The 19,643-nt window shown below is 32.2% G+C and overlaps 2 protein-coding genes and 1 non-coding gene across 3 annotated transcripts; 1 reads left to right on the forward strand and 2 right to left on the reverse strand.

The window, feature by feature from the left end:
* Positions 1-359: 359 nt before the first annotated feature.
* Positions 360-6,668, reverse strand: LOC123895060. The gene is made up of 3 exons (XM_045945255.1): positions 6,620-6,668; positions 1,081-1,484; positions 360-632 (listed from the first exon to the last, which is right to left on the reverse strand). The coding sequence occupies exons 1-3, from the start codon at positions 6,666-6,668 to the stop codon at positions 360-362; spliced, it is 726 nt and encodes a 241-aa protein (XP_045801211.1).
* Positions 6,669-15,163: 8,495 nt separating this feature from the next.
* TRNAT-UGU lies at positions 15,164-15,235 on the forward strand. Its single transcript has one exon. It is a non-coding gene; the product is annotated as a tRNA-Thr (tRNA).
* Positions 15,236-15,584: 349 nt separating this feature from the next.
* Positions 15,585-19,637, reverse strand: LOC123895069. Its single transcript, XM_045945263.1, has 11 exons — positions 19,464-19,637; positions 18,070-18,424; positions 17,883-17,982; positions 17,657-17,778; positions 17,442-17,526; positions 17,192-17,327; positions 16,942-17,096; positions 16,729-16,849; positions 16,439-16,645; positions 16,271-16,348; positions 15,585-16,103 (listed from the first exon to the last, which is right to left on the reverse strand). The coding sequence occupies exons 1-11, from the start codon at positions 19,635-19,637 to the stop codon at positions 15,585-15,587; spliced, it is 2,052 nt and encodes a 683-aa protein (XP_045801219.1).
* Between the last annotated feature and the right edge of the window lie 6 nt (positions 19,638-19,643).

Consider the following 19,643-nt stretch of genomic DNA (forward strand, 5'->3'; position numbering starts at 1 on the left):
TGTTTGATAAATGCAATCCACCCTTGACTTATATACTTCTCATTCATATTCCTTGGTGATGTATGAATCATGCAATTCACAGAAGTGTTTGAGTTATCCAAAATCAGAAGAATCTCTCGTTGCTGAGGTAGCAAATAGTTAGACACGATAGTTCGGGGGAAATGCTGTCCAGTTGAATAATATATACGTGAATTAGTATACAAATAAAAAAGTATGTGAGAGTAAGTTAAATATAAGTTCAAAACAAAAGATGAAATGTCTATATTACCAAAACTGCTCTGCCCTGAACATGGTTAGCAGTGGTAACCATCTCCCAAACTGCTCTGCTCTGCCATCAGTGAGATACCACTCTGGAAGAGCTAGAATTCTAACGCAAATGTCCTCCATACAGCCTCTGCCGGAGATAAATATCGGCAGTCATAAAATCGTTTGATTTCATCAACAGGCTGATTTGACTTGTCGCCATCGGAGATCTCAACATTAGAACGGTCAGGACCTTTATTCACATATTTAAATAAGTACTTGATGACATTAGATTTATTGCAATATTCAACATTAATATGAGCTTGATACCTCATCAACAGAAAAGGATTGTAAGGAACAACATAGGCGTTGTCCAAGCTGGCTGCAGTCTTCTTAACAACAACTCCAGTATTACGTCTCCTGTAAGATGGGTAACCTTCATCATCAATGGTTGTGGAGGACTTGTACTTTTTTGGAAAGAACTTTGAGCAACGGTGAGAAACCATGCAAGGAGACTTGACATTTGCTTCACCACATGGGCCGTGCATCATAAACGATGATACAACACCGTAGAGTTTTGGATATAATTTAGGGTGAGGAAGCTCAGCAGATATGACCTTGTCAATGTCACGACCAGTCTTTATCTTGTTTTGCTCATCTAACCACAATAACATATGTGCATGTGGAAGTCCTCTTTTTTGAAACTCTACAGTATACATACCTATTATAATGCAAGTATATCAATATACAATAATTTTATGAGTCATTAAATAAGCTTCAAGAAAATATAGCACAGATGAAATGAAGTAAAACAAATGAAAATTAATACTTGCCTGCTATAACCTTGCCAAAAATTTGATCTTTTTTGAAGTCTGCCATCATTTGATCCAATTTCATTTTGAATACTCTACAAATAATGTCTGGTCGGTCGGAAGGTTGAAGCCCTCTTCTATCAATGAAATTACGGATTTCAGGCCAATTTGCATTACATGTAACAGTTATGAACAGATCAGGATAACCAAATCTCTTGCAGATTCCCATTGCATCTTGACAATTGTTAAACATATAGCGTGGACCTCCAGTAAAAGAATCAGGCAAAATAATGCGTTTTCCGACCGTTGATGCATCCACATCTCCTCTATCGACAGCTTCTTGTAGACCACTTAGTACATCACAACGAATTTTGTCTTGGTTTTCTCTTATGAATGACAACCGCTGGGCTTCAATCATAGTGTAACAATCTACCACGAATTGCTGAAACAATCTCTTTGAAAAAATAATGTTTCCAAATTCGTTATTTCTTTCTTGAATTCGAAAAGCCATGAATTCTCTTATCTTAACTCTGTCTTCCTTCTCATCACCTGGTACTTCTGTTGTCTTTCTATGTGGAATATCTGGTTCCCAACCATTTCCCCCCCAAGGAAACAACAATGGGTATTGCAGAGGCAAGAACAACACATGAGTTTCATGAATTCTAGTCAAGCCATACTTGCTATCATTGACAATAACATCTCTCCCAATGTCTGATTCATCGAAGTCACCGACTATCAGACAAGTCACCTCATCAACTGTAGGTATATTATGCATTCTTGAATCTGCTGATCGTTTTCGATATAACCTTAAGGACAAAGTATGAGTATGACCGGATTGAATAGCATCTCTTACCTTTCTAAAAGACTTAGCAAGTGGATTGCAATAATCTATCATTTCCTTCAAGTCTTTAACTAAAGATATATCAATGGGTTCTTTATTGTTGTTCTCCAACCTGGAAAAAATAGAAATATCAATTATGTGTAATATATGTAAGTATAATAATATTTGAACTAAACTTCATAAACTACTGACCTAAAGCATGCAGCTCGGTTCATCACTTCATTCTGAGTATCATGGATGTATAATTGTGCGAACTTAGGAGTAGTTCCTGGTTCTGGTAATAAAGATATAATTCTATGATAATTCTGGCCACTTAATATGAACTGAGGAGGTCCACCACCATTGTTAATGTTGTAATTTATTTGACCACCCAATGAAGTGAATGCAAACATACTATTGAAAGCTCTATAGTTATCCTTAAAGTTCTTACTACGTCGATCACATCCATTTATCAAAGCTAATAATAGATCAGGAGGTTTTTTAAGAAGAGGAAGTTGAACTTTTCCTTTTCCACAGCAAATTGAGAATCGTATATCAGGACCAGTCCTTGATTTTTCCGCTCGTTCCTCATACCACAATTCAACTTGACACCACTTGCATGTAAATTCAGGCATGCCAAAGTTAATAAATCCTACATGTAATTTATTGTCTATTGTGTTAATAAACGCTACTTGAGAAATATATTAACTAATTAATTATTTCGATATATGAGTGAATTAAACACATACCTTCAATTTCAGAATTTGCATACAAAGTGGATTTATATTTATCAATGTCATTTCCCACATTAGAAGAACCTGGTTTGTCATGTAGCAATTAGTTTTTTCAATACAATGTACATCTAACACAATAGACAATTAAAACAGTGTTTAAAGTTAATACCATTGGTTTCATCCTCAAAATCTATTCTTTGAACACCAATGTATTTATTATGCATTCGAAACCTTTTTGAAGTATGGTTATTTGATCTTGATAATGTAGGATCAATAACTTTGGAATGAGCTGACTTTCTTCCTGTATATAACAAATGGCATAAAATAAGATTAAACATCAAAACAATTCTAAAAAATAAAAAAAACCAGATAATATAAAGTGTTGAGCAATAATTCATATTAACCTTGTTGTGTATTTCTGGACGATTTAGAACTGGACTCATTTGAAGAGTTAACTACACAAGAGAGTGGAGAAAAATATTTAGGATTTGGAATTCTAATTCTTTTTGCTGGAATGTCAGGGTTCACATCACTTTCGATGTTTGTAGTCAATATGATATCTGCACCAAATCAAAAGTATACTGTAATATTATGCTAGCATTAATCAACATGTTCAAAACATGTAAAATGAAATTTTAAATACCTCGAGTCAAAGGTGATAAAGGAGTCCTATTTGATTTTCTCTTAAACCCTTCTCCGGACGCTATATAGTTGGATTTCGGATTGGTATCCATTGGACTGACATTTTCTGTTATTGAAAAAATACCTCCAAGTATTAAAAAGTATATGTAACTGAAATAACGAAAAAAAGATACAACTTAATGTCATAAAAGTCTTCAAGTTGGTGATTATGGTGTTACCTGAAACATAGGGTGTAAAATTGTAAGAGCTTTCACCCAAATTTGGTTCAACATTTTCTGTCATTAAGAACAAAAATTTTAGTGGTGAAGACTTAAGAAAAATCATAAAGATCAGAAGATTAGGAAGTACAAACCTGAAGATGACCCATTATTTTTGGTTGACAAATTATGTAACCTTTGTTTTCTATTAAATCTGGCTATTTTCGCTTGAGAAATATCCATTGATTGAACTACAACTTTTTTTTAAAAACCATGAGAATAAATTAAGTGAGCAGTTTCATGATAACAAATGTTTGGAAATAATACTTCTTCATGGATTATTTTGTTGAAAGATGATAATAAACCAATGGATATCATGTACCTTTGGAAAATAGCAGTTACCAATACTTTGAACAAAATTTTGTGAGACCAATGTAATTAACGAAATGGGAAAAAATTGATAGTCAACTTATGAGCAAGTCTATTTTGGTTACCTTGTGTGTTCATCTAATAAGGTATTGGTGTAAGAAATATGAATAAAAAAGGCAAATAAAATATAGTGTTGTCCCTATCATAGACCTAGAATATCCAACTTTCAATGGGAAAGCCTACTTTGTAGCATAAGTAACACATGCTATTGTCTTTGTCAAGATAATATTGTTAGACGAAAAAAGGAAAATACAAACCATAATAAGACAATTTGTTCATGTGCTTTGATCAGTCAACTTTTGATTTTGGTTTTTAGGCATTACATCCAATGGTTCATGATCAAATTCTTGTCTACTTCTACTTGTTTTATTACATATGTATTATATGTGATGGATGATATTATCTTAATGTAAAACCTGTAAAAGTTAAGTTGTATGCATACCATCCACCCATATACAATTGAAATTTATATAGGGATTTAATGATAAAGCAGTGTTTTTATATACTAATACAACTAATACAATAAAAAAGGAAGTAGTACTAAATTATTTTAAAATAACTTGATATATGAAAATAAAAGAGTTCATACAATAGTGGCTAATATTGGAAATATCATTGTAGCTATTATTATATTACAACAAATTATCACAACATTAACTACTAACAAAATAATTGAAAAATCTTGATACAACAAAGAGCTAATATGATTTGAATTATCCATTGACTTCTACATTGGTTTATCAGCTTGGCCAATAGGATTACATGTTGTTATTGCGCAACTCCAATCTTTGCTTGTGCCATATTCGTAATAAAAATACTCTCAGGCTTTCCCTTCAGAACATACTCCAATGATTCATATTCAAATTCCTGATGTCAAATTAAAAGTCAAACTCAACATAGTAACAACATTTAGTTGAATCATAATTTAAATTTATGGATTAAGTATGACTTACTTTGACTTCAGTCGTGTTATTGACTGCACTTGCGATCTTCAGCACCTTCATTATTAAGTTGCTGGACCCCCAACATCTTCATTATTTTGGTCATTATCAAAAGAAGTAGAACATGGATGTTCCACAGATTCACACGGAGCCTCATAAGGAGGAGCAAATTGAGTCATGCATGATTCGAACATTAATAAATTATTATCTTTAAGTTGGTAATAAAGATAAACTTCAGTTGGTACTGTAAATCCATTCCTCATGGAAATTATATGTCAAGAACTAATATACCATTTTCCATTGTCACAATTGAACACTACCATAGTTCTCTCTTTATTACCATTTATAATGAATCCAGTTTTTTCAAAATTCATCTGACCTGACCAATTCTGAACAAAAGACTGACACATATGAATTTCTTCCTAAAATAAACGACATGTATGGAAACTATATCAACATCAACATTAAATATTTACCAATGACCATCCGATCAAAATATCAAAGAAATCAATTAAATTGAGAATACCTTATCAGGGTCAATAATTGTTTTGAACCAAGCAGGTTTATCATTGAGAGGTTTTGAATGAATATCAAAGTTCCTTCTATATACAATTAACAAATATTATCGTCATAAGTATTATGTCAATATAGATATATATAATTTAAATATGACAATTAAAACGATAAATAAGTTAGAGATGGATATTTGAAGAGAAGAAATTTATATTGAAAATTAAGACTTCAATTAAATGGTATTTGAATAAATTGAATTTGAAGAAGATGATGGTATTTGAATTTTTTACCTGTTAATTGAAGAATCCATTATATCAGCTGGTATGAAGGGTATGATGAAGAATACGACAGGAATGTGACCTATGAGAATGATGAGTTAAAACGATGCGTTTTTGCATTTATTTGGAACATGATTTAAAGCTTTTTTCATAAATGGGTTGGGCCTAAAGAATCCATGACCCAAGATGTTTTTGACCAAATGAAGAAAAAAAAAACAAATATCTTGCTTTAATATAATTATAGTTTTTTTTTTTGTTTTTTGCAATTTTGAATTATGTGTTGGGTTTAAAGAATCCATGACCGGAGCTCTCTTTGCCGAAATTGCGATTATTTTTTGTATAAGTATATATATTAAATTAATGGTTAACAAAATAATATGATATAATTTTTGGCAAAAATAGACTGCCGATTACTATATTAACATCATTTGACAATGATAAAAAATATATTAAAATGAACATATAATATAATTTTAGGTAGAACATTTATGAAAATAAAAATTACTAGTATTTGTTATTGTATGTCGTTACAAAAAAATACTCAAAAATAAAAGAAATACATGCATACAAAATAGTGTATGTATAAGACGTTCGTGGAATGTTCCAATTGGAAATTTATGCACACCATCCATCCATATATAATTGTAATATTGGTGCATATATATAGCAGTGGATGGTAATGCAATGACTATTATTTTCCAAACAACCAAACTAAACAAATGACGTTAACCACTAAATATAAGTTAATACTTATAATGTAAGGGTGGGAACATAGTTAGAGTACATCACATGGTAGGAATTCATAAGTTGTTCAAAATAAATTACATTAAAAAACCTTAAACCAAAGGAACATTGATGAATTGTCTTTGAGAAGTCTGAATATAATAAAACATGATTACGGAACGGATTAACTGGACAAATTTTCAACAGATCATGATATATTAACCTATGGTGAAGCTGCACGGATAATCATCACGTTCATGTATTGCGGCGGATCTCCAGGATTCAACTTGAACTCATCCTTGAATTGATACCAACCTTCACCAAGATATCTTTCATTTTCATAGCGTTTTGAAGTGAGGATTGTGCAGTTAATCACTCTTCCTGTGCTGACATCCCTCATCAAAATGTTGTCCTGTTTTGCCGGAAGATCATGTTTCGATGTTTTGTTCGGAAAATGCTACAAAAAAATTAAACACAGAAAAAGTGAACTAAAATTAGTAAAATATAAATTATTTAAAAACATTGCTAATTATAAATTGAACTTACCATAACTTGCTTGGTATATGTCATAGCCTCTGTGATCTTAATATCAAAGTGATAGTGACGAAGCGGATCGTCCTCATCAGCATACATTGTATTATGATTGCTAACACGTAAGAATTGTACCATATCATCATCCTCATCCTCATTGTCATCCTCATCCTCATTATCATCATCATCATCATCGTCCTCGTCATCATCGTCATCCTCATGATCATCATCATCATCATCCGAAGATAAAATGACTACTGGTGTTTTATCACCAACAGACTTAACAACAGGAGTAGTTTTGCCACCTCTTTTTTGGATCATAACAAACTGATTGTCCTTAAACTGAAAATCCAGAAAAACATTTGTAGGTTTCTTAAATCCAAATATGTTGGCAACTTTGAAGCCACCAGTCAAATACCATACTCCTTTCCTACATTTAAGTAAGGCATCGGCTTGTCGATGCTTACTGTTTCTTATTGACACAGGCCTTGAGAAATCGATGATGCTTTCAAAGTTATTTACAAAAGTAGGACAAATGTCAATTTGATCCTACATACGATATGATATAATATTAAAAAAGAAATAAACAATGACATTCAATAAGAGTTGTTTGGAGTCTAAAATTAAAATGTATTGTAATAACAGATTTTGCCATATAATCAATACCTCTTCCGGGGAAATAACAGTCTGGAAACGACTCTCTGGATTAAATGACCAGTCATTAGGGCTGTTTTGATAAAAATAGCATGAAGATATACATCAATATTTAATTTATAAATAATTCATTATTTTTATTAGCAATATAAAAAAGAACAAAAAAAAAGTTACCTATTAGCATGGCTTGATGGAGAAGCTTTCAAAACTGAAGAACCGCCTTCAACTATTGGAGGCAACATGTAAAATTTGTTATCTTCTCCTTCGAAGTATAGGGTGACTATGGTTGGTTCCTTAAAGCCATTCCTCTTGGCAACTACTCTACCATCACTAATATAACACCGATCATTTTTACTCTTGAAAACAACCATAGTGCATCCTTTATTTTTACATCTAATCCATCCATAGTATTTAAAGTTAATATTGGATGCATACTTCTTAGCAAAAACAGGACACATATAAATTTCCTCCTAATTTCAAATTAAAGTATACAGAGCATTAGCATATGATGTCAAGGTTTTAAATAAATTAATTGAAATTAATTAAAGCAAGTCAACAAAGCATAATTGAAATATTTACCTTATCAGGGTGTACCTCAGCTTTGAACCAACATGGAATTTTTGACTTGTTTCTAATAAAATAATCATAATTCAACCAAAAAAAAAGTAACTTGTTTATTTCCTATTAGGGTTTGTGCTAATATTTAGACTTCAAATAAGTATTTAAAATAAGTACTTGAGTTCAAAAATTTTGAACCTGCATAATATATATACCTCAAGTTTAAACTGTTGAGAATTTAAAAAAGAAATAATTTAAAATGTTGAATTTTTTCTAATTTGGCAAACATTGAGAAATAAAACTTTAACCCTAACCCTTGATATATATTGAAAATGACATTTCAATAGATAACAAAACAATCCTAATACTGACAAACGGGGATTAATTTATTTCCCTAAAGTAAATTATATTATCCACAATTAGATTCAGACATCAAAGCTGCATGTAATGGTCCCATATGTTGGCAAAAAGTACGCAAAAAACAACTGATAAAGACAGTTCCTGACCGCATATGAAGAAGCCATAATGAACGGATAGGATTTGAAGAGATGAGGGAGACGAATTGCCTGATTAGGCGACGACTTTCACGGATTCTTCAACACATCGCGTGATTTCAGTTGCAAAAGGAAAATAGTGTGCGGCTAGGGTTTTGAAATTGTGATTGCTTGAGACTTCTTCAAGCTTGTCACGTATCAAAACATGGGCCAAGCACACGGGTTGTTTTGCTCCAAAGCCCAATTGATGAAATGCATCAGTTCATTTTATATTCGCACCCCCCAAATTCTATCTATACAAATTCAATATATTTGAATGTTTTAATCATTCCATCCGGTCCGTAATATAAAAAGGTGTTAATTTTGTTTTTAAATTAAAATATTAATGTATCTACATAATAACGTAGTCTAAATACATTAAGACATCAATGTAGCTAAAAAGTGCACTTCATTTTATATTAAGGATCAGAGAGAGTATAAAATTAAAATAAAATTCATCTGAGGAACAACATACATGACACATATAAATCTTGTTATAATATAAAAAAAAAAATTATTTTTTATCTGTCAAGATTTCAATGAATAAATTGAAATGACGTCAAAGTAATTTGAAACCCTTTGCGGTGTTTATGGTAAAAGATATATCATATTACACGGTTACATTATGAAATTATAAATTCAATTAAAAAATTAATGTAATCTTGAATGGATAGACAAAATGGATGCACAAAACATAGAGCGTATGATAAAGTCTACATAAAATCATACGGTCCCCGTGCATTTTTGAGAGATACGAAATTTGAAATTTATTTATGGCAAAAGATATATCATATTACACGGTTACATTATGAAATTATAAATTCAATTAAAAAATTAATGTAATCTTGAATGGATAGACAAAATGGATGCACAAAACATAGAGCATATGATAAAGTCTATATAAAATCATACAGTCCCCGTGCATTTTTGAGAGATACGTAATTTGAAATTTATTTACGGGAAAAGATATATCATATTACAAGGTTACATTATGAAATTATAAATTCAATTAAAAAATTAATGTAATCTTGAATAGATAGACAAAATGGATGCACAAAACATAGAGCGTATGATAAAGTCTACATAAAATCATACAGTCCCCGTGCATTTTTTAGAGATACGAAATTTGAAATTTATTTATGGTAAAAGATATATCATATTACACGGTTACATTATGAAATTATAAATTCAATTAAAAAATTAATGTAATCTTGAATTGATAGACAAAATGGATGCACAAAACATAGAGCGTATGATAAAGTCTACATAAAATCATACAGTCCCCGTGCATTTTTGAGAGATACGAAATTTGAAATTTATTTATGGCAAAAGATATATCATATTACACGGTTACAATATGAAATTATAAATTCAATAAAAAAATTAATGTAATCTTGAATGGATAGACAAAATGGATGCACAAAACATAGAGCGTATGATAAAGTCTACATAAAATCATACAGTCCCCGTGCATTTTTGAGAGATACGAAATTTGAAATTTATTTATGGCAAAAGATATATCATATTACACAGTTACATTATGAAATTATAAATTCAATTAAAAAATTAATGTAATCTTGAATGGATAGACAAAATGGATGCACAAAACATAGAGCGTATGATAAAGTCCACATAAAATCATACAGTCCCCGTGCATTTTTGAGAGATACGAAATTTGAAATTTATTTATGGTAAAAGATATATCATATTACACGGTTACATTATGAAATTATAAATTCAATTAAAAAATTAATGTAATCTTGAATGGATAGACAAAATGGATGAACAAAACATAGAGCGTATGATAAAGTCTACATAAAATCATACAGTCCCCGTGCATTTTTTGAGAGATACGAAATTTGAAGTTTATTTATTGCAAAAGATATATCATATTACACGGTTACATTATGAAATTATAAATTCAATTAAAAAATTAATGTAATCTTGAATGGATAGACAAAATGGATGCACAAAACATAGAGCGTATGATAAAGTCTACATAAAATCATACAGTCCACGTACATTTTTGAGAGATACGAAATTTGAAGTTTATTTTTGGCAAAAGATATATCATATTACACGGTTACATTATGAAATTATAAATTCAATTAAAAATGTGAAATATTACTCAATTTTGATATTCACCTGTTTATGCGTATAATTAGTCCAATTAAGTGTGAAATATTACTCAATTTCTTTGTGACATGAAATTCATTTACTAATATTATTGGTAAATAGAAAACTAAACAAAAACTATTTGAAGACTAATTCATCAAAACAATACATTATATGAAAAACTTAAAATACGCATAAACATAAAATAGAGTTGCTTATTCTATAGCAATTGTTTTTAGGCAAACCCACTACATGTGGAGTAGTCATTATATTAGGACAAGATAAATCAGCACAAACAGTTATAAGATATGTTGATTGTTGGATTACCTAACAACTCTATCAACATCAACATCAACTCTGTTGCTATTTTCAATATCAAAAAAAGTAAACTTGAGAAGATCTCCAGCTGAGAAGTAATTATCCATGTTGAATTTCAACCATTGTTGATACTCCAATTCTTGAAGTCCATTTCTCCTTGGTGTTTGAATAATTTCTACCAAATGAGGTTCAGCGACTGGACCTTCAAGCACCAAATAATTATGAAAATAAGTGATATAGTCACCTAACCACTTGTTGAAGATCTGTCAAATATGGTTGAAGTTAAGCAACATGTGTAAGTACTAATGTGTAACAGTATAAATAAAGAAGTTTACTAACAGGAAAATACTCAACTAATTCGTCTCTCCATCCATTTGAGTTATTTGATAAAAGAATCTCAAATGTTAATGGTTCATTGAGTTTAGTAGACAGGGAGTGAAATGAAGGAAATTCATTTGTTGAGATTGGTCTGTCAAAGGAAGCAGCAGTTGGAACATACTATTGTCATACCCTAATTTTGTCCTACCCACTTCACATGCACACTCTCCATCTCATTTTTATTTTATCTTCATTATTCCCACATTCCCTTATTTTATTAAAACATAAAAAAAAAGTGTTTTTATAAAAATAAATAAAAACAACACAACAACAGCAGCAAAAGCTGTGTTGCTGCGTCCATCCCCCACCCCTTGTTGTTTATTTTTTATCTTATATTATTATTATTATTATTATCAAAAAACAAAAAAATGAAACAAGAAGGACAGAACACTGTAGCTGACAGCACAGTGCACATTCTCTTTCCTCCATGAACAGTGCTGCCCCTCCTCCCTACCCTGCTGCTAGCTTCACTCTCTTCTTCAACTTTTCACCAAAACCATGCTGAAACTTCACCAAATTCACAAGCAAGCATGAAGGACCAATCACTTCATTTTCTTCTTTTATCTTTGCAAAACCAATTTTTTGGCCAAAGCACACTTTAATCAATACTCAAGATTATCCAATGGTCATGAAGATTGATCAATTGGTCCTATAAATTGAGAAGAAGAAATCAGAACAGAGGGGGAGGCGATTTTGGAGGAACAGAGAGAAGAGAAAAACCAAAAAATCTCATTTTTTCATCACTTTTCCAAAATCCGAAATTGACTCAAACACCTTCCAAACTTCAATCTTCTTCACCCAAAAGCCTCTAAACACTTCCAGTAGCTTGAAACAACAATAAAAACGAAGGAAAACCGTCAAGAGGAGCTTACTCAAAGTTCAAAATAGCAAAGAGAAGAGTAGGTGTTAACCCACCAAAACAAAGCTCAAAACCGGTAAGATTCTCAACGCTTTTTACTCCTGAATATCATATGAAGCTTTTCCGACCCTTGATTTCGCTTAAATCGTACAAATGTGAAATTTAAAGTTTTTTTGGTTTTAAAGTTTCGAACTTGTTTTGAGATATAAACATCTTTTGAAAAATCTAAGTTTATATTCATGATCGACGCGAAAAACCGAGCAAAACCATATATTCATTTTCAATTTTTGAACGAGTTTTGTTGAAGTTGTTGTTTGACCGTGAGCTTCAAAAGCTTCCATGGCCGCCCTGCACTTTCTTCGTGAGGAAGAAGAAGCTTGAGGTTGAAGACGATGACGTGGCGACGCGTCATTGGCTCCCTCTTGTTTTAAAACCCATCCGTTAGATCTAGTGTAAGGCCGAGATCTGTTTTAGGATTTCATTAAATCCAAGCCACTTGATTGAATCAGAAGGCCCAGATCCGTGATAGCCTACCGTACACTTTATTTCTGACGCTGCAGTAGATTATTTTCCTTCTGTTCATTATTTTTTGGACGAATTGGGCCTGGGCTTATTTATTTATTTCTTAGTGCTTATTCAATTAAGAGCTTATTCACATAAGTGCTTATTTAAATAAGTGCTTATCATTTGGAAATGATTATTTGAGTTGTTGATTAATTAGTCAATTAATTAAACACTTGATTAAGTGAGTAACCATTTAAGTTGTTTGATTAAAAGTGCTTAAGTTACTAAGTGCTTAAATGGTTAAACACTTAAATAAGTGATTATTAGTTAAGTGATTAATTAATCAAAACCTCTCAAGCTTATTTTAATAAGTTAATATGCAATGTTTGGATTATTTACTTGACTTAATACTTTTATCTCAAGTTTGTTTCTCAAAAACACTTCTTTACTTGAAAAAACCCCACAATTAAAATGAATGGAATGAAAAAGGGTTAGTCTGACGTATGACTTTAATCCCCGAATAATTCGAGACCCTGACGTATGGCTCGTGACTCGAATTATTCTCATTCTTATTTTTTTCCTAAACAATCACGATTAAGCAAAATTGACTGGTTGACAAAAGCTTCAGTCCATGCATATGTTTATTGTTATATTATGTCTGCTTGGCTTGTTTTTTGTTTATCTTGCTTAAACTTATCAAATCAAATCATAATTGGAATGAAAAAGGGTTAGTCTGACGTATGACTTTCTCTCCCCGAATGATTCGAGACCCTGACGTATGACTCGTGACTTGAATCATTCTCATTCCCCAACGCTAAAAAACATTAAACACTTCATCATCCGCTTTATCTTTCCTTTTGATTTTCTTAAATCAAATAAAAGAACTTAAGCATAATTAGAGTGAAAAGGATTAGTCTGACGTATGGCTTTCTTCCCCGGATAATTCGAGGCCCTGACGTATGGCTCGTGACTCGAATTATCCTCATTCTCGGACGTTTTCATTAAAACTCCTAAAATCAACTCAACACACTCAAACCTTTTCTCTGCCCACGCGCGCAGTAAAAGTAAAACTCTTTTCATAAAACGGGTGACGTTTTCGTCCTTTCTCCGTAATACAAACCACACTTAAGCCTCCAAAGTGCGAGCATACAAGCAGCGTTTAAATACGAGAATGCGACTTGGACGTCATGCGTCTAAAAACAACCAACCCACAAACATTTTTTACGCTGAACTACGAAACCCTGATTTTCCCATTGCACCTGGGAATACGTAGGAGCAGGATTCAACATCTTGTCGGGCACAATAATAAAAAACAAACATTTTTCCCCATATCCATAATCACATAAATAATAATAAAAACAAACTTTCTCTAACGATGAAGCAAGAAACGAACAATTAAGCAAACGTTAAAAACACATTAAAGCAAACAAACATTTCCCTCTAAAAGGTTCCCGTTGAGTACAACAGATTTGAGGGGTGTTAATACCTTCCCCTCGCATAACCAACTCCCGAACCCTTTTTCTCTACCCCTCAAGGTTTTCTCGATAGTTTCCTTTCCCTTCTTTGGGATAAATAAAATTCGGTGGCGACTCTGTTATTTTTCAAGTGTTTACGCTCGAGGATATTTTTCGCGCCGCGACAACTATCACCGTAATACACGATGTTAATTTCATGATACTGGAACTGCAACTCAAAGTGTTCACGAAGTTCTGTCCATCCTTCTGTTATTAGAGGTTTTCGAAGAGATTGATTCCAAGTAAGCAAATGTAAGTAGTTGCCTGCATAAACTTTCCATTGTTGGTCCAACACATCGGAGTACTTATGAGCAAACACATGACCAATCTCACCAAATGGATGCAATAAAGCAATTTAAAGTACTGATAATTTCATATAAATGTGCTTAAATAAGGAAAGAAAAATAAAAAAACTAAGATAAACATAGAACTTACAACATCTTTGACATGTATTGTGGTGAAAATGCATTTTTGTAACCTGCCACCAAGACTTGTACTGATATCTGCATAAGAACCTTCAACCATGTATGTTTTGCAAAAGTCAGTGAAAAACAATGTAGTATATATTGAAATGAAATCAATTTGATATATAGATCAGTGAGTTAGTCCACTTACACCATGAGTAGTTGAAGGTTGGTCCAGCCAATTTAATGTTGGAAGTTGTTTCTAATGAATGTGCTGCCAAACTATTTACCCATGCAATAACTATCCAATAGGTACTTGCAGTAAAAAACAATAATATAAATATAAAACTGCAATAACTATCCAAACTATTTACCCATGCAATAACTATCCAATATGTACTTGCAGTAAAAAACAATAATATAAATATAAAACTGCATAGGTAAATTAAAGCAAATACAAATTGCCCTTATAGCTCAGTGGTAGAGCGTCAGTCTTGTAAACTGAAGGTTCGTAGTTCGATCCTGCGTGAGGGCAATTTGATTTTTTATTTTCCAATTATTAATTTTTTGTCAAAAAAAAAGGTAAATTAAAGCAAATATATATTAAATTTATGATCAAATGGCATTATAGTTCAAACTGAAAGCACCAAAGGACTGCAGCACTTGGAACTAATTACAAATTCATTCCCCCTAATTAAAAACCCTACTTAAAGGCACACTGCCAGTAGGCCACAAAACAACAATACTTAAGCCCAATACTAATCTATCAAAATGCAACTTAAACATAGTCCTAATTAAAGGCCCACTGCCACTGGGCCATAAAAAAACATTACTAAAATATTACTAATTAAGCATGCACTACTTCTGACACCTTCATCTGAGGCTCAAATCTTCTCAATCTTCACTGCCCTTTTCAACAACTTGATAGGAGCATTTTCATCTTCAATATCTCGATCTTCATGTTGAGGGGACACTCTCTTAGGAACAATTTTCTTTCGCTGTCCAGATGGCCTAACAGAGGCTGAAGCTGTTAGGCTCAAATCATTAACAGTAGTACAGTAAACTGGTTTGAGAGCAGCAACAGATTGTTGAGACTTCGCAGCTCCAGCAGAGTTGATTTGATTCACAGATCCAGCAGAGTTGATTGGCTTTGCATTATCATCAGGTTTAATTGGCTTCACACCATCAACAACGGTATTTGGAGTGACAATAGCAACAGATGAAATTTGCTTCACAATGGATGCCTTTGGCTTAATACTTAGAGGAGTATTATCAAAATCATCGCCAAGATTAACAACAGCTGATGAAAACTTCATCATCAAATCTTGAGAAACGTCAACAGTTGTCCGTTCAACAATCCCACCTTTTCCCTTGTCAGAATCTCCACTAAAATTTTCAAAATCCTAATATAGACGCCACATGTTATTAATCTAAACTAACGTAACCAATATCAAAATATAGAACTATAAGTTATTAATCCTAACTAAGTCAATCAATTCAAAAAATGTTAATTAATGTGATTAATGAGTGGAACCATACGTATTGTATGTTACTAACTACACTATTTTACCTCACAAAGGACGTTTGACGACCCAACTACATAATCATCTTTCCCTTTTTCCAGCAAAGTACTCAAAGATCCACCCTCCTACAAAAGTGGAAATGAATAAATGTTAAAAATATTGCAGACCATGAAAGAAATAAATGTTTTAAATAGGATAACAGATTAAATGCATACATTTGTATTTTTAAGATACACAGCATCCTCATTATCCCACTTGTCCTTAAATTGCTTAATTATACTCTCATCGGTACAAATCTTTCTAACACGGAAAGATTGCTCAAACCTAGGATTCTGAGAAGGTTTAACTTCAACCTTAAAAAGCCAAGTTTGATCAACCAGTGTCTCATCAATTTGAGGTGGAACAATTCTTTCACCAACATCCTACATATTTAAATTATGACATTGATTAAATTATCCAAACAGAAAATAATCTTTAAACAATAATAATAAAAATTGAAACTAACATTTTCTCCATTTCGAATCATATCAGCACAAGACATATTGAATATGGAACTTACTTCCTTGTCAAAGATCACAAAAATGGCAGAATCAATATCATCCATGACTCTGACTTTGACACAGAACCTGTGTAATAATCCAACAGTAAGTATTATAAGATAAACATTAAATAATAAAATTGAATCAAGCAAACAAATTCCCCATTTTTATTTCCTTACCTAGGAACAACCTTTGAAACATGCCTGTTACACTTTTCACAATACCACATCTTTGAATCCGGCACAACAGCCTTGCCGCACAAACATGATGTATACCAATAACTATCCGGATTTAAAGTCCTCTTAACAGTTGCAGCAACAACATGTGATGATTCCTATACAACAACAAATCAGAAGCAGAGGGTTATAAACAAACTAAATATAGTTAATAAACAACTTCATTGCATGTTAACTTTGTCTAAATGCTTACAGTTGTAGCATCCTTGAGACCTTGCAAGGTAATCCTTGGAGTATTGTGCAGAAACTCATCAAGTGGTTGAACACTTGACTTTGCACTAACTTGAGTAAAGGTCAATGGAGACGGATTCTCATCATCACCATTAAGACTAATAAACAACATAAAAGATAACCCAAGTCACCACAACTATTATAAATTATAAGATTATAAAAAATAAACAAAAAATTAAAGATAATAAAGCTTTGCGAAGTTGATGACACACCTTGCCCTTAAGGCTACACTTTCGTCACAACTTGGGTTAAATATCAAAACAGAACAATTCATGCAATTCTGGATATGTATCTTCTCTATAATTTGCCAATCAATAACTTCAGATTTAAGAAGAAACAACATATACATATTTAGAAAACAAAAGTTTTATTCTTATGAGTTACAAAATAAATAAGTGATATAAATAGAGTTATTGTTTATTATCACCTTGGAAGATCTTAGCTTTAGCAAGCTGAACAATAACCACAACATTGGTTAGATCACCAGCTCCAACAAAGGTATTAAGTTCATCAACATATGGACCAAAAAGTGTACATTGAAGCTTATGCCTAACATGAAAAAAATAAAATCCATTAAATAAAAACCTAATCAAATAAATGATATTGAAATATTGAAACAGTTTATGAAAGTGAATCCTAAGGTAACAGCATACCCATCAGCTTCCAATGCAATGACATTAAGCTTTGTTGTACTACCATTATGATTAGTGATCTCACGTTCCTGCCCAATCTCAGTCAAGAAACCAATAACATCTGACATCAAGTAGTTAAAAAAGTGTAGTGTTAATAGCTTAATAAACACATCCAAACCTGAATTAAAATGTATAGAATGAAACTGACCAACTAAAAAATCAGTGTCATAACAACCCCCCAAAATATCAGCAATCGGAACAAAGGTAAATGGAGACTTCAAAATATCACAGTTGGACATCCTCTGAACCAAGGAGCCAAACTGAAAGTTCAGTTTGTAGGGATGATGTGTTGTCCTATAAGCTCCGGTATTAGCTGCCACACCAAGATTTTCAAAAGAATAAACTTTTCCCTCGATTATCTCATGTTTAAACTTGTAAATCAGAGTTTTTTTAATAGTGGCATGAATCTTAGCACCATCTGAATCCATTAACACCATTTCAATAGAAAAAGGCACATTAACTCGATTAAAATCATTCACTTGCCAAAGTCTTATGACCTTAGCCTTAAAATTCCAAGTTGCTCAATCAAAGTTGATTTCATCAATGTTTGAAAACATATTACGATTATCAACAGTCAAAGCCATTTCAAAAAATGAGAAGACAGTGCAGAATTTTAAGCAAGATAGAGTTTTTTTTTTTTTTTTGTAAAAGGATTATCAAAAAGAAGTTCAAATTTATAAAAGCAAAATTTTGTAGATTAAAAATATTATAAAAAAGAGAGGGAGGCACAAATGTTGGCTGCGGTGCAATTTCAACAATGAACAAACATCCATTTAAATAGCAAGAACACAGAAACCCTAAAAACATAAAAAAATATTAAAACCCACAACATATTGAAGGCGGGGGATTTGAATTTCGTAATTACCTTAGGGTTGTGCCTTGAAATCAACACATTGGAGGGAAAATTGTTTTCCATAGAGATTTGAGTCGAAATCTGCATTAGGGTTTTTGATGAAGCACTGATATGGCAAGTTTTGAACATTGGAGAAAGGGTAGATGAAAAGGAGACAAACTTGAGAGCCAAAATTGGTTTATGTTTGAATGAGGTGGAAGGATTTTTGTTTGAATTTCAAACCCGTGAGGACCAAGGACAGCATAAGCTTGCATCAATTTGGAATTCGATTTTGTTTTTGATTAATTTTTTTCAATCTTGTTAACCAAAAGTGGGAAACAACACAGACGAGGAAAGCGACGCATCACAAATCCTCCTGCCAGCGAATTTTTTTTTTCTCGTTCGTTTTGGGCTTAAATGCAATGGGCCTTGCATTTTCGACCCACTTTTTTGGCCCTTTTATCATTTCTTCACACTTTTTTCCCTCCATCATCAAATTTGAAAACATTGCCTAAATGAGGTTAAAATTTTGTCTAAACATGAAACTTCAAATCCTATGTGGACTACCTTAGAGGATGACACCTGTTTTTTTTTCTTTCTATTTGTTGTTTTACACTTGTGTAGTTTGAGAGATGACTAGTAAGTAGTAACTCACTCAAATACTGCTAAAGCATTAATGTTTGATCATGACTAGTAACTCACTCAAATACTGCTAAAGCATTAATAGCATCAACTCCATCCACATCCATGACCCTTAATAATTCAACAATTGTAAACACATTGAAATAACATTGAACTTTCTCTTTGAGAATTCCCTCCACTGGATTTTGTTTCAACAGTTGATTAAGTACCATTGATTCATCATGAGGTCCTACAACTATCATTTTTTT

This window comes from Trifolium pratense, linkage group LG1 (assembly GCF_020283565.1).
Source record: "Trifolium pratense cultivar HEN17-A07 linkage group LG1, ARS_RC_1.1, whole genome shotgun sequence".
NCBI lineage: Eukaryota > Viridiplantae > Streptophyta > Magnoliopsida > Fabales > Fabaceae > Trifolium > Trifolium pratense.